The 23,234-nt window shown below is 40.5% G+C and overlaps 1 protein-coding gene across 8 annotated transcripts in view; it reads right to left on the reverse strand.

Moving 5' to 3' along the window:
* Positions 1–23,234, reverse strand: part of EHBP1 (EH domain binding protein 1) — a 204,306-nt gene that overhangs the window by 166,121 nt on the left and 14,951 nt on the right. For all 8 annotated transcript variants that reach the window (XM_083857807.1, XM_083857805.1, XM_083857808.1 and 5 more), the window contains exons 3-4: positions 9,611–9,668; positions 1,964–2,059 (exon numbers count right to left, since the gene is read on the reverse strand). In XM_083857807.1, coding sequence (XP_083713933.1) covers positions 1,964–2,059; positions 9,611–9,668 — 154 coding nt within the window. The remainder of the gene's footprint in view (positions 1–1,963; positions 2,060–9,610; positions 9,669–23,234) is intronic.

Consider the following 23,234-nt stretch of genomic DNA (forward strand, 5'->3'; position numbering starts at 1 on the left):
ACTGGGCACAGCCTGAACTGGGCCTGCAAATCCCCTCCCAGCTCACTCAGGCTGCTGGTCTCACACGGATCCAGCACTCCTGAGACATCACACAGCTTGCTCAACCAGCTGCTCTGTGCCACCCCTGCATTCCCTCACAGAGAACAGAGGGCATTTGGCCACTTACAGGCACTCTTGATAGAAGAGCTGGAGGATCAATTAGAGCAGATTTTACAGTAAGAGCTGCCTGACAGTGTGATGGTTCTCAATATTTTGATTATAAATCCAGTGCTCATTCCCCAAGAGACCAGTGGGTACTATTTACAGAAGGCACAGCTGCTTGGGGTTATTCACACTCCTGCCTCTCCTCCCAGTCCAGTCCAGGGAGGCTTATTGTGACAGGCAGGCTCATTTTTGGGGAGAGGAAGAAGTCCAGAGAACAGATATGCCTGCAGAATTAGTAGTGGGTAAAATTAAGCTTTTGTAGTACCTGACACGAACTCCAGAGGCCCTTCCATCCCTCAGTCTCAGTTCCACAACTAACAAGGCTGCTGTGCTGTTCTACATAACAGAACCCTGAAGCAGTACAAGTGTAAATACAAAGATGGGATGGCAAGAGAAGGCCAGAAGACACCTCCACTCCAAAGCCACAGGATCACAGAGCTGCACACAAAAGAAACCTTATTTCTCATCCTTCACATAGCATCATAACCACAATCAAGACCTCTGTACGTTTCTGCATCACTTTAAATGTTGAACATATCAAGCAACATTTACAGTGTTGCATAACCATGTTCAGAGCGTACAGACATATAGCATTGCCACATAATGCTGACAAGTTTATTTGTCCAAGCAGAGGTTCTCAAGGCAAACAATTTTTGGTAGTAAATTTTTGAATTGCAGTTGAAGACTACATGTTTGTTAAGAAGAGAGACAAGTTTATGATAGTTTATGATCACTGCCAACCTGTGAAGTTTGTGTTCATCGGTAATCCCAAAGGCAGGAATTAAAAAAAAGGGGGTGAAAAAAAGAAGACAACCCACTTTTTTTAGGTTTAATGAACCAAGTAATAAATTCCCATTCTAAGGCTATTAAGAAGCCACATCCAAGTTCAGGAAAGTCCCCAAGACAAAGAAATACAAACACTACTAATTAGAAAGAAGTGTGTTATTGTTGCCCTAAGCTGCAAAGGGAGCAGCTAGAAATAAGAACAGCCAGAATGTAGATGAAGGCACCAGAGGAAAGAACAAGGAAGAACCATGGAATGAAAATCCCAGAAATCTTCAGCCTCCTAACACTGTCACACATGCAAAGCTGCATTGTTTATCTTTATGTAGAAAGGGCCTTGCCCAGTGATATTTAGGAAATAAGTTCTAGCATAATTATCACTTCCTCCTCCTGCTTCACACAAATAAGCTTTTTTTTTTTAGTAGAACAAATGCAGTTAAAAAAAATTTAAAAAATCCCTGTAAAATATTAAAATTCTCTGTACTACTCAACATCCACTCTTAAAGCTGCAATCACATCAGTGCTGTGACATTTGTGCAGCATTCTAAATAATGGGAAATGAGGAGCTGGATTCTGTTGCAGCCAATAATGTGCACAGAAACTGAACAAGGAAGTCTAGAAATGACTGTGTTATGACAACTTCTGCCTTCCAGTATTGAAAGAAAACCTACCAGGTTGTAAGCCATGCCAAGCCCTTACACATGTACTACGTGCACAGTCACACATGTGCTGGACTCTGTGCCAATGCCATAATCAGCTCAATGGGTATTTCAGTGTGTTAATTAAACTACACGTCAGTTCTGGCAGGGAACAGACCATCCCTCTCATCCAGATTTGAACTGAGGACATCAGGTTGTGCAGGTCATGACATAAAACCAGCAAGATTAGATCTTGTGACTATAATCTGGTGTTTCCAGACAGAATTTTTTCACGTGTTGTTTAAGAAATAGTAAAGATCACTTAAAAAGAAACATACCTTGAAGAGAGTCACAGTAATTTCAACATTTTCAGGTACAGGCCACACCACCACCCCACGGTATGGGTTCTTGATTCCAGGCTGCCAGCTGTGTGCCTAAAGGAAGAAAAACACCAGTTGTTTGAAGCCATTATAAAAGTGTTGACTTGACTCCCACAGGACCCGGGGCATGCAGGTAAAAGTAACATATTACTGACTCCAAAAACACCACATTCTTAAACCCATGACTCTAGTGAACACTTCAAAGGACACAATTAAGAATGACAGTAAGGAAACTCAGACCACTAGCAGACTCATCCATTGAACTAAAGCTGTTCCTCACAAGGTCCTAAACTCAGCTTTTTTATTACATAGCAGAGGTCAGCACACTCAGAGCCTTGCAAAAATTACGGCTGTAAGGTCAGAACTTCTGTAGCAAGCTGAGCTTTATTTTGTGTATAACACATAGTGCAGGTCTAATCACATTTACACATAAATGGAGCAAGAAGTTTTACTTGAGGAAAGAAAAGTGAAAACAATGATCTATAATGCTACTAAAACATTTAAGTTCTTAAGAATTAATATGCTGGGGTACTTACACCTAGAAAAGATAACAAAAACCCCAACAGTTAAATAGACTGTCTACCCTTGAGCATCAGTTTGGGTTAGTGTGAGCATTTCTGCTCTGGTTTGGAATAAGTATGACTTTTTCCAAGTTCAGCCTAATCTGTTTTGTGATGCTGTAAGACAAATGAGGGAAGGATGCTGCTGCAGAAGTAACAGCTATAGAGCCAGGGTGTTACCAGAAACATGTGGAAGTTTTATCAGGAAAGACTGTAAAATCTATTTACTGTTACCTGAAGCCAATTAACATTTTTTTAAAAATCCTAGAGCATCACTCATTGCAATTTTATACTCCTTCCAATACTCAGAATTTCAGATTTAAGTTATTAGTATTTTTGCTTTAATAAGGTTAGCAGGACATGCAACTCAGATTCTCAGGGATCCTAAAGTAACCTGGGCAACTTTAAGAATGACTTTGCTGTTAGATCAGATTTTTCAGTGAGTGTCTATGCTTTGTGCTTGCAGAGTAGCAATTTGGAGCATCTAAAAAAAAGGGAGAATTTTAAAACAATAGCAACTTGAAAGAACCCAATTTCTACTGGTTTAACTCCACAAATTTCAATCTCATCATTCTAAAGAGGGCCTGGATGTATTTTCTGAATAACTGAGCAAACAACACCAAATAACACTAACAAAACTTACATATTTTACAAGAAAAAAAAGTATTTTGTGAGCAGCGAAACACAGCACAGTAGATGTCATTACTACCACAGACACTGCAATTTGCGTGCCCCTGTCCCACAGAACCCACAGCTGCCTGCATCACTCCCAGTTTGCCCACAGAGATCTTCAGCAGACATGAGGCAGTGATCCAGAGCCAGGCACATCTGCTGTGTTCTCTGGTAGCATCTTGTAAAATCAGTAACTTCTCCTTCATAGGGGCACTCCATCCTCTTTGCAGGCACCAGTTTGCACAAAAGAGTAATTGGGCCCGGGTTTTTGCTCCAACCGGGAGACTCCATTCCGGACTCCAGGTGAAATCCGGTCCGGGTTTTCGCTCCAACCGGGCCAATTGGGTTTGGCCAATACTGACAATTATGTCAAACTTTTGCTGTCCAAGGTCCAGGCCTGCCCACTTGAGGATCACTTTTTCTATCTATTAAAAAATCCTAGAAAAATGAGCATTCACTGCTGCAGTCAACACTGCACTTGACACCCTTTATCAGCATTTCCTCCCACCAGGAAAGTCAGTGAGGCACAATAAACACACAGGGATATACATGTTTTCCTGTCACTGAAAGTAACAACCAGGAGACAAGCTCTAACTAATGAGCTTTTAAAGCAAAGCTGTTCTGTGATCATGAATGTTATTAAGTCCTCCTCGGGCTTTGAAAAATAAACACTGTATCACACAAACAGCATGACAGAAAAAGATAACATCAAAAGGACTGTCTGGGTTGTTGGGAAGGAGAAAGGGAAAGGGGAAAGAAAAGCCAGAGGAACACAGAGAACCAGCAAATGACAGTAATTTAAATTTAAGATGCAGAGTGTTATTCTAATGCAACATTTCTCATGCCAGGCACCTCTATGCTGCAGTGTCTTCAAGTTACATCTGGCCTATATAAAAAAACCCTTTCAACTCCCAAATTATAAGCCTTGACTTGGAGCCGGATCAGGCCACCACTGCGGGTGACAAGGACTTGCCGTCAGGGCTCGGCCAAGGCAAGGTGCTGCACCTGCACAGTACATTTCCACCCTAATCCCCTCCTCTAACCCCATTTTCCATCAGGTGGTTGTGCCTTCAGACACACCTTTTCCTCATTTGCTAGTGGTCTTCACCAGCCATCTCCCATTGTCTTGGAAGCCAAGGCAAGGGCAGCTAAGCAGAAATTGCTTCCAACAGCAGCTGCCTCACCCACAACCATGCCCTTGCCTCCAGATCTGAGGGATGGGAGCCATGGTCTGGAAAGAGAAACAGAAGTGCTCTGTTGCATTTCAAAGCAAAAGGCAACTCTTCCTTTTTTCTGCCAGTAGAAAATGAGAGATGACAACTTAGCATGAAAGCTCTTTTAAATCTGGAAACAGAGGCTCCAGGAGGGGCTGCTGAAATACCCTATAAATAGAGCAGGGTGTGAATGACACTGTCCAACCTTTGGCATTGCTCTGGCACAAAGCTGATGACCGGGAGAGGAGGAAATCTCCTACAGAAAGGCCGTGGAGATGAGCTTACAGACTGGCATGGACGCTTCAAGCTATCCCATTTTGAGATTCATGTTTCTCTTTAAAACAACAGTTCCAACCCAGGCAGGCAGCTTTGCAATCCACCACCTGTGATGTGAACATCGCTGCTGTTCTGCTGTGCTTGAACTGGAATGACAGACTTGATACTACATTATTTCAGGAACCTGCCCTTTCAGATGCTTCATCTGCTTTCTGCTTTCTTCACTACCACCTTGCTTCATCCTGCTGTGCAGGAGAATTTCATGTTACTTTTCTCTAAGGTACTAGAGCTGACCATATTTTCAGCCTGCTGCAAAATTATGGACCAGTTTATATTTATGAATAAAAAAAATTGTTCCTATTGCCAAGCTGTCAATATTGGGTTTTAAAAGCAAAACTTTTCTGAAACAGACCTACGATTATTCCCCACCTGCAGCCACAAGAGTGGCTTTTTTGTGAGCCAGAAAACTGCTGATTTTCTTTTCCTTATAAAATTTTTGCCAGCTCTGCTACTTGTCCGTGTGACAGGCTGTTCAGGGCATAAGAAGCAAGCAGGAGCTCAACTGGCTCCAGTGGTGCTTAGGGCAGTTCAGCTTGTAAGGATAATCCCTGTTCCTCAGTGTTATCCGGGCAGAACACTTAGACAGAAAAGGAACAAAACAAAAACAAACAAACAAACAGACAAAAAAACCCCACCCCTACACCCAAACGAAAACCAAAAAACAAAACAGCTCAAGAAGAGCTGACATTAAGCAGCCAGGTCATTCATCTGGTGCCTCCATGCCAGCAGTGTGGCTTTGGAACATTGGAACACCAAGGATTTGCTCCATGGGATGCATCCCACCAAAGCCATTCACCCTCAGAGACAGCCAGAGTTGTATATGGCTGTTAATAGACCTACTGGGAAAAGAATGGATTGGGAAAAGATGCCAATTCCCTCACACCAGAGGAAACCAGCAGTTTGTGAATGGCTGCTTCTTGTTCTTCTGAACTGCAGTTCAGTGTCACAAAGGGAGACAAATTAAAGACCATACTCCAGACTGGCATCCCCCCCACCATCATCCTGAAATCCCTGTGCTTGGCCCCCCAGTTAAAAAGGCTGGGCACCACAACAACGCTCCAGTCACACTCATGCCTTGGGATGCAGTCCAAAAAACACCCAAGCACGCGCCAAAGAAGGAAGTTCAAAGCCCTGGAAACTCCAGGCAGCCTTTGATCAAGACATTGCTGTCAGTGGCCCTTTAGAGCAGACAAGGAAGCCAAGGATTCCCACAGGTCTTCCCGTGAATGTCTCCAATTCATGTGTTACAACTGGCATTGTACAGATGTGTATTACTGCTAAAGAGCTACAGAGAGGCTGCTAAGCTCGGGGAATGAGCAAAAGCTCATTTCCACCACAGGTTCTCTAGGACTGGGCTACCCCTTAAAGCTTGATTTCACTCACACACATTCATGACATCCATGAAGAACACATCATGTATTAAATACATGATTTGTGCTATTTGTTTCACCAAATCTTGCCTTATTCACCATCCACAGCAGATGATGCTCAGATAAAGAGACTCTTCCCTGTCTCCTCAGTTTCTCACATCGCCTATAGGTTTCTGATTAGAAACAAAAAACAACCAACCAAATAAGAAACCAAAGCCCAGACAAACAAAAAACCAGCAAAACAGGTGACCCAGCTGCTGCTTTATTGATGGCAGAACCTTGGAAAAACGCTGGCCAGGCTGCTGTTTTGCACAAGGGATTCCTTTTACTCCCTGCCCCTTTGCCTCTCTTGCCTCTTAAATTCTCACTGCTCAAGTTCTTTTCCTCTTCTCAGCATTGTTCCTTTTCCTTTGTGCTTAAACAGTTTTTGATTAACCTGCAAGAGAAGTGCTGAAATCACAGGCAAGGCACCTTCTTTCAGCTTTGATACAAAAAGAATCTTTGAAGAATAATTCTGTCAGGCTCTCAGAATCAAGTGCAAATTTGATTCTTCAGAGGTGTATAATTCAACCAAAAGCCTCTGCATGTTCCCAGGAATAGTAGAAAGCACCTCCTTGACATCATGGCAACATCCATTTTCAAACTGAAATTTCTTAGTTCAAAGCCTGGAAATTTCAGAGCATCTCAGTGAAATTAAGGTAAACATATTTTCAACACATTTTTCCCTTGCTCTACACTAGAACAAAGACATTCTTCCACCACTTGACTGATAGACAGATAGATAGATAGATAGATAGATAGATAGATAGATAGATAGAGACAGGTCCAAAAGCCCAGGGCCTGAAAACCTGGACAGGCAACTTTCCAGTGTGCCAGGGTATTGAGGAAGAGTTCAACAAGTCCATGGCTACAAGCTGCACCTTCTGTAAACCACAGATGCAGAACAGCATCTAAATAAAGCTTGAGGAGTGTACCTGATTTTGCCATCAGACATTTGCACCAGCAGACAGGTGACTCCCACCCTCCCCAAGCTAAAGTTCATTATGATTCTAGGACTGCACAGTAATTCTGCCAAGCACAGCAAAACTGCAAATCACCATTTTATGTGAACTCCTGGCACACAGAACAGAGATGCCCAACCACACAGAGCCACCTCATCTTGACACACCTCAGGAAATACATTTCAAATTAGGCTTTCCCCTGGAGAGCAGGTCCCAAAATAGAACTGTAAGTAACTTAAATCTGCATTAAGGTCAGTTACTGCTGGATATATTTATGGTCTTGTATCCATCCACCCATCAGACTGCTATTTATAAGCTCTTTCAAAAGGAGTATTTGCTTTTCATTTGCAACACTTTGAAACTTACTGTAATTAAACATATCCACAGCTCCTATTCTTTGTTTCCCACAGTAAGAAGAAAAATATTCAGACTCCTGCACATGATGCCTCTCATTATTTCTTTTAATAAAGGGACCACTGTAGTTTATTTGAAAAAAAAAAACAAACATATGGGGTAGGAAGCAAAATACAGAAAAACAAGGGCTTCAAAGGACATCAAGAACTCAGCTTTCAGCCCAATAGCATTTTAAAATTATCTCAGAGCAGGAATCCCAGGGCACATCCATAGTTCCACCTTCCAGTTGCACAACATTTTTGTTTAATACATCTCTTGTACTTTCCCAATACAAAAGAGACACAGAGCTACTGGAGAGCATCCCAAGGGCCATATCTGTGAGTTTGGGAACTATCTGCTGGTGATATCCCTCATCAACTCTAATGATCTGAAAACATCAGAAAACACAGCCTCCAAAAAAGCCTTCACAACATCTTTACAGTAAGCTAAAACCTCATCCCTCCCTTCCTCCCTCTCAAGAAGCTGAAAAACACGGACAAATATTAATGCTTCGTACTCACTGAACCCAGTGTCCACCAAAAATAAAATCAAAGGAAATATTCATTTGACTTGCTTCCAATAAAGCAATTAGATGAAACAAGTATGCTGAATAAAGTATTTTACTGGCAGGATGACTAAGGGATCAAGAACATTTATTGATCTATAGTTTTTGACCCAAACAGCTCAAGCCATACCTGAGCTTTAAAATTAACTCTGCTTTGCTCAGGTTTCAGGGTCACTCAGCCTCTTTCAAAATATATTTGTGGGATCTTACCAAACATGACTTAAGTGAGCCAAAAACTTTTCTGAGTCTCGGGTTTAAATATCCCAGTTTATCCAAGAGTTGCCTCTACTGCCTGGTGACGAAAAGTGAGGACACATCATGGAACTTTATGGCCCAGCTGAAAAAAAACTTCAAGCCCAAAAGGCTGAGCTAATGCCAGAAAATCCTGTTGCCTCAGGGAAATGCTGTAATTTGCTGAGTTTTGGATGCACAGCATTTAGTTGTGCAGTCAGGAACCAGTCTTCATCTAAAACAACTTAGAATAGTTTATACCTCAAGTTAAGAGACAAAATACAACAAATATGCATGACAATCAGAAAAAGAGGTCAGAAAGAGGAGTATCAGTTAAAAAAAACAACCCAAGTCTCTCCTGAGCAGGGTAGAAAACTGTGCATCACATTTTCTAAATATTTAAGTTCTTCAACACAATTATTTCAAGATATTTTCTCTATCATGGATGTCCTCTCCACTATCACAGAGTTCTTTAAGACATCATTTTGTGTTACACGAATACACACACAAAAAAAAAAAAAAAGAAAGAGAAGCTTAGACCATCTTATTTTTAACTGCAATGTCAAAGAATTATTATAACTTCCAAAATTTCTTCTCTGACAAGATCATCTGCCATAAATCCAACCAGGCTAAGAGGCCACAGCTTGGGGGAAGGGAATGAGCAAGTAAGACCAAATCATCTCCAAGAGGAGAAGAGGAGATTCTCCTGGGAAGGGAGGAAAAAAGCATCAGGCTACCAAGTTATTAGTCATGAAACACAAATTCACAGGGTTGCCCACAGTGTTTGTACAAAGAAAATGTAAATATTCACTTCAAAAACACACTGCTGGGCTGAAAGACCCTGATTTTATTATTTTTTATTTGTAGCATTTCAGGTTGTGAAATAGCCTTATTCAGCCTCTATCTGCCTATTGCAGGGATGTCAGATTCTTTATTAGTTTTTTTAATACACTTGTTATAAAGAAACCAATTCTCCTTTCTAATTAGGTCTAGTAATTAATAACTGAATTGAACTGACAGTGATACAGTTCTGCTAAACAAACAACCAAAGCTGAAATCAGAGTTGAGTTCCCATAAACTAGCACAGACATCAACAGCAGTTAATTCTGAACTTTATGGATAAACTGAGTTAAAAAGAAAAGTCAACAAATAAAATACTTCTCATTTATTTATTTGGCTGCTCCCCACATTCAAAAAAATGGGCCCTCAAACCACTGACCCTGTTTGTCACTCAAGTTGGGACTTATTAAAGAATCAACTAACCTTAGAGGATTTTCTTCTGCTTCTTCTTGTCCAAACCACCACTAGTTTATCTGGCTGCCTGTTGAAGAAAAGGAAGAAACAGCTTAATATACAACAAGATCAATACGAAAACAGTTTATATTAAAACTCTTGCAACAGGTAATGACATCCTCAGTGGATAACATGCTCTCTTAAAAATAGCTCATCTAAAAACCACTCTCAGCATCAGTCATCTAACAGGAAAAATAATGTGTATTTATAGAGGAAGGTTGTCCTCCAGTCCACACAGGAATGTCATCATTGTCCTCCTGCTCTCCTTGCCTGTGGACAGCAGCACATATGAGCAGAAACTCTTCCATGGGGCAGAGAACAGGATCCAGAGTCTATAAAGCCACCTTGGAAACATTCCAGTACCCAAAATAAACATGAATGCAAATTCTACCTTGAATTCCTACACAGATATATTGAAAAGTTATGCAGATAAATTGAAAATCTCCTGCAAAGAAAGCAGGTAATTTCACTTTTTCTCACACAAAGGATTATTTTTCTACTTGAATAACTCAAAGAACAGGAGAATCAAGTCCTATATTACTCCTCAAAATCTCCTTGGACAACAACAGGTAAATCAGCACTTCCTTAACTTGTACTCCAAAGGACAAACATACTAAAAATCAATTGTTTATTTGGTATTTGCAATGAATGTAGATGAAAACCTCAATAAACGACCCTCCCAGTACAAATTATTTTCTCTTTACATTTCTTAGGAGTTATTTATTGGTTAATAGTTTACCCTTATTATATCTACCTGATTAGTTTTACAGTTGTGTCTGTGATTTTTGATACTGACTTAACTTCCAGACTTCCCATTGCATGATGACCACGCTTCTGGTCCCACTTCCAGACCTCCTGTGCAGACTCCTGACACCATTCCAGCTTTGTTTTCTGGCTGATGACCTCAATTCCACCACGAAGCCCAGCTGAAAATCCACCCCCAAACGATTTTCAATGGAGTTCACATCTCCACTGAAAAGTACTAGACCTGCACATGCAACTCTGAGTGGAAAAAAAAAAAAATTGCTACTCAGATTTTTGAGACACCAGTGGAAGAATCCTTGCATTTCTAAAGCCAACAGCAAAACAAATCATAGGGGGGAAAATGGGTGTAACCAAGAAAAAGTCAGGACACAATACATTCAAATCATGATTAAAAGATGCATCTGAAATCCACACAAGTATTCTGAGTAAAGGCAATATTCCCACTGCTATTTCATCACAGGGAGACTATCTACTTAATAACTAACTTTTCAAATGAAACACCAACTGGTTTAATAATCATTTGAGGCACTGAAGTGCTGGTCATATTTCCTTTCATACATACTTTTCCATTGAGCTGTTGATAATTTCTGCACATTACAATAAAAACAATACCTCACCCATGATTCACATTTAAACCCCACCAGAACTAAAGCTCTCCCAAAAGACAGATCCTAAAGGCAGACCCTGCAAAGAAAATGAGGAGACAAGGTTGTTTCTGTTTTCTTTTAACTGAAAGTGAAATAATCTGCTGTATTTTAAACTGTAAATTCACTCTTGTGGCTTGTTTAGGTGACTTAAATTGTGACTCTGCTCACGGCTTCTGCAAAATCCTGCTTGGCAATGAGGTCACCCTGTTGGATTTCACTTTTTGCTCACTTGGTGGTGGGTTCCCACCTCTGGCTCACAGCAGCACCAGCCCATTCACTCTGATGGGAACTGCATTTGTGCCACCAGGGAAAAACAACACACCTCCAAGCAAAGCAACCCAAACCCATGCCAGCAACATTTCCCAGTCCTGAACAACTCCCTCTGCCAGGAATGCACCAACATGAAGAAGTCAATTAAAGTTTTAATTCAGACTGAGAGGACCAAGGCACGCTGATGGATGAGCAGGAGTAGCATTCTCACTTCTCTCATCAGTATATTTATTTTGTTGAGTACTGAGCACATTTTGCTCCTTCAGCTTCAAGTATGAGAGAAACTCACATCCAGAGGTACTTTAATAAAAAAAACCCAAGGAAGGTCATCACAATATGGAAACAGAAAATTTAGCAAAATGGAATGGGATGAGAAAGGAAGAAAATATCCCACAGGATGAGTGTCCCCACTCTGTACACCACATGCTCCACTGAAACCTAACAAAAAGCAGAGCAGTTCTTCTAAGGGATTTTCTTCAAGGAAGTCACAAATCCAACAATTCTAAAATATCTTCATAGAACTAACAAAACCAAGAGCAACCTTTTCCTACCACAATCTGTTCACTGCTCTCCTATCCCAATATACTTCTAGAAGAAAAAGCCCAGCTCCTATTTTAATCAGCAAATTTGCATTCAAGGTTATTAATGATATCTCAGTGCTAGGAAATGGACGATATCACATAATGCATGTTGCTGATTGAAAGCCTTATGGAGTATTTCCTACTTCAGATTTATCCCCTCTTTTAACATCATAAACCTCAGCTGCTCATTAGTCAATAATCAAAGCAAATAAAATCACCCCTGAAGAATCAGTCTGGAGAGCAGTTTTAGTATCTTTCATAAGTTTACTTATTGAACTTGGATATCATTCCAAATACAAAATCCACAATGATGCAAGCTGAACAAATGTTAATGGTTAGTGATAAAAGAAATAAAAAATAAAAAAATTAATTTCCTGTGCTGCGCAAATGACATTTCTTTAAACCCACTAGCTTTCAGTCAATTACTTATTCAGCAAAGCCAGTATGCCTAAAGCAAAGAATAGCTCACTGCTAACCTTAGGACAATGGGGGAAGATCCATTGGCAGGTGTTGAAGAACCCAGTTTGGATCCAAAACATCCTATTTTATAAAACTTATCATAAACCTGTATTTGGCATTTCCTTGTATTACTTTATTATTGTGTGGTTCACAGAAGACTATTCCTGAAGAAAGGCAGTTCACAGTAGCAAATTTATTTTATTATTTACAAGCAAAACATAGCAAAGAAGCAGGGAGGATTGATTTCAAAGTTTGTGGCTCAGAAAATGAGATTAGTCTCTGCCCTGCATACTAAACAATTAAAATGGGATCCAAAACACGGATTTATAAAACACTTAAAATTCAAAACCAAGTCTGCTTTTCCTATCAGACGGAAGTTGTGATTCTGGTACCTTCCATTTCCCCATTGAAACAACCAATTAAAAAAAAAATACTGGAATCAAACTTTGCCATATCCACAACTATTAAATAATATAAGAAAAACATTCTGCATATTGGGAAAAAACCTCATCTGATCAGCACTTCATACACTATGAGTTTTACTGATTGAAAGGAGGTTGTGCAAGATTCAAGGTCTTCTGTGGGTTGGTTTGACCATTCTAGGAAGTGTTTGGCACAATATTTTGATTACAGAACTCTCCAAACATCACTTGTAAAAGAAGGACATGAAAGGTATCAGTCCCCTGTGAACTCTTGTTTTGTAAACCTTTTAGCAGAAGCTGATAATATTACCCAGGACATATTTCTCCACTAAACTTACTGTTCAATGACAAAAAGCTGTAGAAGACTCGGGGTTAGAATCTGTTGCTGGAAAGACTTGCAAATGCACTTCACTTCAATTCAGACCACTGAGGCCAACAGCCAGACCGATGATTAACAACCTTTGGGTGAAGGGTGGGAAAGCAGGTAACAGGATTTCTTAGTAGCAAGGTACCACATCTCACAACACTCAATAATTGTTAAAGGCCTGAAATGTGGAAGATATCATTTTTGTATCAGTCTTGCACGTTTGTTTTGGCATCTCACTTGCCTAAGTGTTGGGGTTTGCCTTCCCCTCTCCTTTTCTTTCTTTTTCAGTTGAGCTGTTATTTTTACTATGTTTGATTTGAACTGCATTAATTAGTACAGGCTGCTAGATTACTCTCGTGAAGCAAGCTGAAAGGAGTATAATTAATAAGAGAAGCAGCAGTGTTAGCACAATAGCACACAGATGCACCTATTGAAGGATAAAAATAATTACTTGAGGACTAATGTCAAAGTACTTCTGATAAGATTTTTTTTTTTTTAATAACCTTTTGTCCCTTCTGCATTGTGCATCCCAGCATGCCATGCACAATTTCCATTAGGGACAATTTCCTTCCCACCCCAGCAGCACCCAGCTTTCTACATGAGTGCTGAAACGCCAGCAAAGCTCTCTAATGGTCTCTTCAAAATAAATGTGGCTGGTTGTAGCCCACCATTAATTTGGGATGAACGGTGCTTTTCCTCATTTTACAGCTAATTACTTTGAAAAGCACTCTTTGCAGTTCAGTCTTCTGCACTATTGCTGTGTTTTACCATTAGCCAAGGAACCAATCAGGCCACGGCCTTTCACGAGTCTTGCACTGAGATTTTTTTCCCCCTCAGAATTTCCTGTTTGCCAAGATCAATGAAATTTCACAGCAGCCTACAACTGCAGGAAGTGCAGTCAAATGCTGCCAATGCTTTAAACAGGCCCAGAGACACTGTAGGAAGGGTGTCATGCATTGATGCATTTGCCAAATGAGCCCTCCTGCTGAGGGCAGGTGCAGCACTGATTGCAAAAGCCAGAGACATTAAGGAGAATAAAAAGCAGTGAGATAATTATGAGATGAAGTACATTACAAGAGGAAGTTGTGCACTTCAGGAAAGGGTTTGGGGTCTTCTTCCCCACCTTAATTTCCATGGTGGAAGTTAAAGACTCCTGGGAAAGGCCTGTGGCATCTCACAGAGTTACGTCAGACTGTCGGAGCATTCTCTCAACACAATTTATTGTGGACTGTGCATCAAGCCCCTAAAATAAGGCAAAGTTTGTTCTTCCATCATTAAAACCATTCAGTAGTTTTAGCAAGCCTGGGAAATTTCAAAAGAGAAATCATTAAAACAGGGAAAGAGAGAGGGTGTCATAGCTGAGATCCATCCACCTCTACACCTTCACTTTCTAACAGAGAAAATTCCTCCATTTCTTCCCACCAGAGGTCTCTACAGATTTTTTCAAGACTCCACAAGCCCGTTGAAAAACCAGAATTCCCCGTGAATTTTAGATTTTTTAAATATATCTGCTGCTAAACAGACTGGCCTCTACAAAACCTACACCTCGAGATTATGCTTTGCTTTTCAAAAGAAGCTCTAGTCTGGCTTTGCTTGGTTTATACAAAATAGGGAAAAAGCAAGACACTCTGACCTATTTTACGAGTGCAGTCAGACCTTCTGGATCTATTTGCAAGGCTGAGAGTGGAATGTGTAGTATGTCCTGCTGCTCACTTGATTTTTCTCAAACCAAACACAAATGAAGTTGCAGGATGAGCTGAATTAAACAAAACCCAAGTTCATCTATTATTTAGAAAAACAGTGACAAGGGCAGATTTTACTTCATTTTTCAAAGAGTTGGAATTGCAGAACTATCTAGCAAAGTCTTGTCTGAAAGCTTTTTGCAACAGAATTTTACATTGCAGGACACACAAACTGACCCCAGTCTTCAGAAATTGGATTCTTTACCATCTTTTTGGCAGTAACACAAAGATGCCTTGACTTTTAGGTCCTATAGCTGGTCTCCACGTGGAAGCTTTCTTTGCCTGGCCCAATTCAGCCCCTCTGTCACCAGGAGGGGTTGAGAACTGAACAAAAAGGGCCACGTGGGTTTCTCATCTCACTCTTGCATAATCACAGACATTTACTCCAGCAATGCTCAGTCCACACTTTGACCCCACACAGCCTACCAACACCAGAGCTCAATAACACCACCCAGCACTCTATAACAAATAAAAATCTAAAACAAACTATGCCTAAAAAAACCCCAGGAGCTTCAGGAAAGCTTGCTTGTAATACCAAATGTGGGGTTTCTTATCGAACTAACAAAGTAGAAAATAGCTCTATCTCTTTACAGGGTCTTTGAAGCACTAACTGTCCAGTCAAGAAATGACACCTAAATTATTTTTACTTTTAACCCAATAACCAAACACCCATGGTCTGCAATGTGGATTTTTCTATCCAATTACAAAACCCCACCCAGACCCGTGGAGAAGAAGGTGAAAAAGGAGGATTCAGCCTATGCCCTAAAACCTCCATCTTGCTTTATATATATTACTATATTCTAAACCATTAAACTCTAAGTTTTCCACCCTGTGATATCACACACTTCTATTCAAACTCCACATCCACAATCCCAGTGCTGTCACTCAATTTTGGAAGCCTTTTCCACGGGCTCAGGTCCAGTGCAGTGTTTGCTTGGGGGTCAGTGCCTGTGAGCACAGACAGTCTGAAATTCTCAGTGCCCAGGGTTCCAAAAATGAACCTCCCCAGTCAGTTCAGTTCAGGCTGACTGGCAGGGAGGAGCACAGGCTAACAGGGCCATTCAGACAAACCTTGAATGGAAAGTCTTACTTTACAGTGGAAAGTTCACAGGAAGGAGCTGCCATGAGCCAAACCTTTTTCAGATGTCCGATTTTCCTTTTTATGCTCTTTCGCCAGAATATTTAGTCTACGTTTAAATAAAAACCCACCAAAAAACCACTTTTTTTTTTTTTAACCAAAACAAACAAAAAAAAAGCTTTCTGTTTCCAGTTGGTAGGTTGTTCCTCCTGAGCAGAGCAGAGCAGAGCAGGAGGAGGAACCACACAAACCTGCCTGCACAGTGGGCCAGGGCCTGACCTGCCGTGAACCCGCTGAACTCACTGTGCTGATCCCCTTCCCTGCGGAGCTGGGGCCTGACAGCTGCCACGTGAACAAACACTAAACAGCAGGGAAACAAAAGAAAAAAAAAGAAAAAAAAAACTATTTCACCTCAGGCATAACTGCGTTTCAAAGCTGGTCTGAGAAGGTGAAGTGCCTGAGCATCTCCCTGCTCTGGAACCCAAATTCAGCCCCTCAGCACCTCCTCAGCATCTGTCTCAGTGTCACCTGCCCCTCTCCGGGGTCACTGTGCCATAAAACAGTAAAACAGAGTAGTAACAGCAATCCAGGAACAGCTTTAGCAAACTGAGCAAGGAGTTTTGAATTCAAATTCCATCCCCTGTCCTCACTGACTATACAGCATCCAGAAAATTTCAAGACAGACACTGAGCAACATCAACCCTCCCTTTGATTTTAGTCCTACTCATACCTCTACCTATAGACCAAAAATAATCTCTATACAATAATGCACGTGTGTTTCTGAGGATGTCCCATTGAGTGATATCCTTTTTTATTCTGAACCATTTAAATATAACTGTTAGGTTATGATAAAAAGTATTTTAAAAAAATCCCTAAAATGAAACCCTTTGACTGAAAAATGCTGCCTGAAACATAGTTCCAACCCATCAAAACTGCCCACATAAACTACGTTTTGTGCTAAAAAAAAAAATGCAAGAGACTTTTTGGCACACCGTTGCCAGTTTTAATTGGACCCTATTCCCTTTTGCATAATTCCTATGTCAAACACCATTTAAACAGAAGGCTTTACTGATTTTCAGCCTGCAAAACCCAGAGATTAGAAATTATTTTCTGTCGGTCCTGCAGAACCAAAAATTATATTTTGCACCAAAACCACAGTTCCAGGAACATCAACTACTCACAGCAGACACTTCCTTCTCCAATTTGTCTAAAATATTTAAGAAATTCAGCATAGCCTACCACAAACAATTGCTGTTCTTACTGCCTGAGCAAGTTTGACATTTACACACAGATAAATGAACACAGGTTTACTTCCCTGTTCCACAGAAATTCCAATGTCTACACTAGGACTCTGATAAAGCAAGTTCCAGAAGCTACAGTGCATTAATGCCTCCATCCTCCTCCTCTGCTTTGGGATGGACACATCCCAGAAAAGATCACTTATTAAAAGATTACATTAAAAGTCCTGCAAAAGCAGGCAGAAGAACCTGGCCCCTTCTTTTAAAGATTCTTTTAAAGCTCCCTTCCAAATCAACAGCACCAGGGTTTTGTTGGTTTTTATTATTTAAGAGCATGTTTTAGACTGCACAAAGCAATGTCCACCATTTGAAGGCACACAGAAATTGTGAACATACTAAAAGCTGCTGAGTGGGCAGCATGGGTGGAATGGGACCAGTTCACAGAGTTTGTCTGAAAGACAAAATTCCTATCACATCTCAGGTGCCCAGATTATGGAACCTTGATGGTTATACAAGCTAGAGGGGAAGGAAAAAAAAAAAGGCTGATACCTACAAAAACCAAATGAGTGCTAAGACAGATACACAGCAGTCTGCCTCTGATACTTGCAAGGTTGAAAAGCTTGAATGAATGGCTGGAGATATAAAGACAGCAACAACTCTGGAATTACACAGAAACCCACAAGCATTCAGTACACTGAGGGGCAGATTCCTGCTCTGCTGTGTCCATTAGGAGCAGTGTGGAAGGGCTGGTGTGATACAAACTCATATTTAGTTTTCCAGATGATCACTCTACTGAGCTCGAAATGAGCCCATATTTATTTTGAGACACAGGCAATCCTGGCTTATGCAGAGTGAGATCCCCAACTAAAGCAGCCTCTTTTTGCTTTTGCAAATTAGCATCACAAGGAAGAAATAAAAAAAGGAAGGGTGGAGAGAGCCTAGTGAAACCGTGGCATGCCGTGCTAGCTCCTTTCCCCCTGGCCCAGGAGAGCAGACTTTGCAAATATTGCCAGGCTTATTACCTGCTTTCAGTTCAGTTTATGGGAGGAACACTCCTCAACAGCTGGGAGGCTCTGGTGGAAGCAACACACCTTTCTGCCACCCTCCAAGGGCCCAAAACCAGAATATTATACCAACTGCAATAATGCCCCAGCAGATCTCTGAAGCAGGCACTGCCTCAAAACACCACAGAGAAACACAAGAACCCTGCACTGAAACTTGGGTCCCAACCAAAGTCACACATTTACACACCAAGCAAAACAAAAAAAATAAAAAACCCAGAGCTTCAACTGACCTCATCTCCAAGCATAGTGAGACTGTCAAAATGTAAAAATTGAGAGTGAGCCAACGTGGCAAATTTATTAGCAGTAGATATGTAGATGCTTGTCAACATCAAAGCTATGATTTTCTTGCATGTTAATGAAAAAACTACTAGATTTACAGATTTTTTTCGTACGTGGTTTCCAGGGAACTGGAAACTGCCATGATCATTTCCCATGAGATGCCTCATCTCATGCTGGTGACCTTTCAAGAGCTGTTTTAAGATGGAGATATGGACATAAGAAGTCAAATTATTCCATCAGTATTTGCAGCTAAATAACTGTTCCAAAGACTGCAAAATTAGAATGACTCTTCCTCTTCTAGCTCTATCTGTTTAATTAAAGTTGTTACACTGCTTCCAAACTGCCTCCTGAAACAGAAGTTGCCACTTCTGATTACAGAAGCCAATCTCAAAAATAACACGGATTATTTCCATTTACAGCTCAACAGTCCTTTGTCCAGCCAGAGTCTAAACATTTGTATCATTTTTAGGAAGTTAAAACTGACCAAGCCTTTTAAATTATTGCCCTCAAAGTAACACCCATGGCTTATATCCAACAGCAAGCATTGGCTAAGAAAAAAAGTATTTTTACTCATGGATACTTCAGACAAAGCAAAACCTCCTGCTAACATTAGGGGCTTGATATGGTGTAAAATAAACCGAAAACAAAAATGGAAAGAAAAAAAACCCCCAACCTAACCAAAAGACTTCTATTTCTATTTTAAAATGTAAAAAAACCAAACAAACAAAAAAACCCACCCACCACACACACACAAAAAAACCCCCAAAAAACAAAAAACAAAACAACCACCTTACAGCTTTTAAAAACTGAAAAGTTTTTGAAATACAAACTTCATACTTTGCAAATACAATTAATGAAACACTGCTGTTCCAAGATCCAAAAATCCCCTAAGAACAGCAACAGTTAAGGACCTAGACAGATTTTGCTTGTAAGATGCCCAGCAGCAATTTAAACTGGATTTTAACTATTCAAGATCAGCTAAACTGGAAAGTAACAGCATATTTATCCTGACTGCTTTAAGCATGGTTTTCAGTTAAAAAAGCAAACCTACAGTACCTACAGTATAGCTGAATTCCTGCTGATGCTGAAAACACACAAACAAATTGTACCTTTCAGCCAGACAGGTTATTTTCAAAAATAATCTTCCTATAAAATAGTTTTTCTTTTACAACTAGCTTTCAATCAAGTCAAGCACTCCCACCAACAGTGGTCCCTCACTTTTTTTCAGTACACCAGGCTGTACCCACTCTGGTTACTAACAACCACCAGGAGAACAACACTCCTCAAGGTCCTTTACACACCCAGAATTGCTGAAGTTTAAGCTGCTAAAAATTAACATTGTCCTGTCCTTACTTACATTGCCAATGAAGACACACAGACACAAACATCAGCTCCTTCAAAATCAAATTTTTAACTGCAGACTGAAACAAAAGCCAGCCACTACCTTTGTTAGTGTGTTGCCTTCTCTCTCCTTTCTGTGCTGTCATGGTTGGTATTTTATCTCAGCTTCAAACAGACAGAACCTGCACCTTTTCCATGCTATTGTGAAATGCCTGCTTGTGTTTTAGTCTGCTGGCTTCTTTACACAGCTGAGGGCTGTACCATGGGGCAGCTGTAAAGCAACATCTTCAACCACACCTGGGTGCTGGCCAGATTTTTCATTATGTGGATTTGATGTCTTTCAGGCTGGATTCCAGTCTTGTACCATTAAATGAGGCAAAGGGATAAACAGACAGAGCCACTCTATCCCACAGTGCATACAGCTTAAAAGATTAAGCATTTTGTCTCACCCTAGATTTCAATTTTACTTTAATTCAAAAACTTTTTATCTGTAAATACAAATGTGTCTGGTGTGTAAAGCAGTTCTCCTTGGAAGCAGGAAGGCGAAAAAAAAGAGAAGCTAGACTGGTTTCTGGAGGAAAATATACTCTTATTCTGGCAAAGGGATGAGAGCCATTCACTGAAAGTAAAAGACAAAGCCTCCCAAACCTACAGCAACACCTTGTTGTGCCAAGTGAGGGGCAGTGTCCTTACAGTGAAAGGCACACACCTCCTACCAGATTAAGGGCTGCAGAATCTAGTACTAAGCGAGGATAAACAGGAGGAAAAATTTTAATTTCAAGCTTTTAGAAGGGTATTACAGTTAATGAAATTATGATAAGTTGCTGCAAATTATTCTGTGTCAAAGAGGAATTTTAATACATTTGTCTAGTTAAGGTCAAAGAAGCCAAATAAATAAAATCCACTCTGCAAATGAACCATCAAGGGAATGAGAATCAATTTTAGCTGCACAGAGTTCACACAGAGCACTGGGGGGGAGAACCAGCTATGTGCAGAATCATCAACACGGACAATAGAGAAGCGTGGGCACACAAAATCCTCGGATTCTGCAAAATAAGATTTTCCACATATTTCAGCGTATTTTACACAAAATACACTTTTCATCTTTAAAACAAACAAGGCTCAAAAGTTGAAGCCTGCAAAATTCTTACATATTTTCTTCTGGAGCATTCAGATGGGAAGGCCAGGCTTGGCAGGGCCAGCAGCACACACACGTGTGCTCACCTCACACTCTTCTAAAAATTTGTAAGTTTAATAAAAAATAAAAATAGACTATTAGGAGACAAAAAGCAAAAGTTTCTCAGTTGAAGGTGCCTGGCATAAAGTCAGCCAGCAGCACACTTTTCACTCTTTCAGACTTCAATATTTAAGGATTGCTGTGTCCTTTCAATCATCTTATCTGGTAGATTTATTTGTGGGTGGTTCCACTCTCTGGTAACATGGGTCTCATAAATTTTCTTCTTGAGGTTTTTTGTTGTTTTCATTTTGATAAAAAAAACCCCAGAAAGTTAGCAGTTTTTATGCAGGGTTACAAGGTGACAACCTTGCCCATACTTTTTGGCATGGTCACTTCAGATGTCACAAAGAAAAAAAACCCAGTCCTCTTTCTACTTACATTGTGTCACAATCAGAAAATACACTCATCACTTTTCCAAAGTCCATTAACAAAACAAAATGCAGTACAATTATACATATAGTATTCATTCTAATATTTGGGAAAAGCCACCTTTATAATACACATTTATGGCACCTCCAGTGCAGCACCACAAGAGTTTCCAAGAGAAAGGGCAGAACCACGGAGCAGCACTCAGGAAAATTAAGGCCACCACAGTGATGAGCAAATCTCTTGAACTGAGTGTATCCAGCCAGGCTTTATTCATGCACTCCATGCTTTAAGTCAGCTCTCCTTAACTCTCCCACTTTCTGAGCACAGACAAGACCTCATACAGAACATTTATCTCAGCTCGATCTGTGTTAACTCCACCTTGTCCCTCCAGCTTTGACAGATGGGCACTGACACAGCGAGTTCTTGCTGTTCCACTCACTACCCCACAGCACCAACACCTTCTCAGCCACTTTCCTTCCCCAAAACTCCAAGTGAGGAAGTGAAACTCTTGTGCTCAGCACTACAGCTTCAGCCGGACCTGACCCGGACAAAGGCAGGTCAAAGACTTCAGTCCCTTCCACTGCAGGAAGGTGTCGGGAGGTTTATTTTCTGGTTTTAACATATACAGGGTTTGTGTTTGACTGTTCGTTCTGCGGCCTGACAAGCAACACAGCACCTAATGAGGTGTGAATTTACCCACTCGCTTCAATGCAGCTAATGGGCAGAGATGTTTTGGGCTACTGAAAGCCTCAAACTTCAAAGCCAACAGAAATAAGTGTTTTGGAGAAAATGAAGTCCAAGTTTAAACCAGAGCCAGACAATGGCTTTTGCAACATCACCTCACGTTGCTGAAACAATGCAAAGAAAAAGGAGTTCAGTCGCAGAGGAAAAAAAAAAAAAATCAGGAAAATAAAGATGTCACAAGGCCAGCTTCATCACCTTATTAACAGCACCAGACATGCAAAAAGTATCTACGTTTTTCTTCTGCCTTTGAAGTGTTTGATTTCTGTACAATCCTGGTCTTCAAGAATCAGCCACAAACTAGACTGGTAATTCTGAATGGTGATGGGGGTTTGCTTCTCTCGAGAGAGTCAAGAGGTCTTTGACCAAACTCAGAGCCATTCCGGCTGTTTAGCCTCATAAATATTTCAAATGTCTCATGTGCTACCCTATCTCTTCCTACAATAAGTCACAGGGCAGATATGCTGGAGCAATAAACAAGTAAAGTAATAGCAACAAACACACTGCATAAATTTCTTGGCATTTTTTTAAGGGTAGGAAATAAAATGTCTGTCACCCCCACTCCGACAATATTCACATTCTCTCTTCCACAAGCATTACGTTTTGGGACCAATTTTACAGATGTGATATGAAAGAAAAAGCTATAATGCAAAGTCCAAGCAGAAAATAAGTTACAGAATAAATTCTACAGCAGTGTAGAGAAGAAAAAAAAAAATAGATCAGCAATTCTAATACAGACAGTGTGTATACATACTCTTAATTACATATCACTCCTTGTATGTGTAATTCGAAAAGCAAATAGAAAACAAACAAAAAACCTTCCCCACAACAAAAACCTTCCAAAAACCAGTAACTGTAGATCAATGATCACTGGTCATCTCCCCTGCAGATTCCTCTGTCCCATTTTTCTCACATACTCTGCTTCACTGGTCCTGCTCTACCTCAATACTACAATCTACAACAGTTTCCACTTTGACCAAACTCATTATTTTGA

The sequence above is a fragment of the Zosterops lateralis genome (assembly GCF_965231275.1).
Source record: "Zosterops lateralis genome assembly, chromosome: 3".
Classification (NCBI taxonomy): Eukaryota; Metazoa; Chordata; class Aves; order Passeriformes; family Zosteropidae; genus Zosterops; species Zosterops lateralis.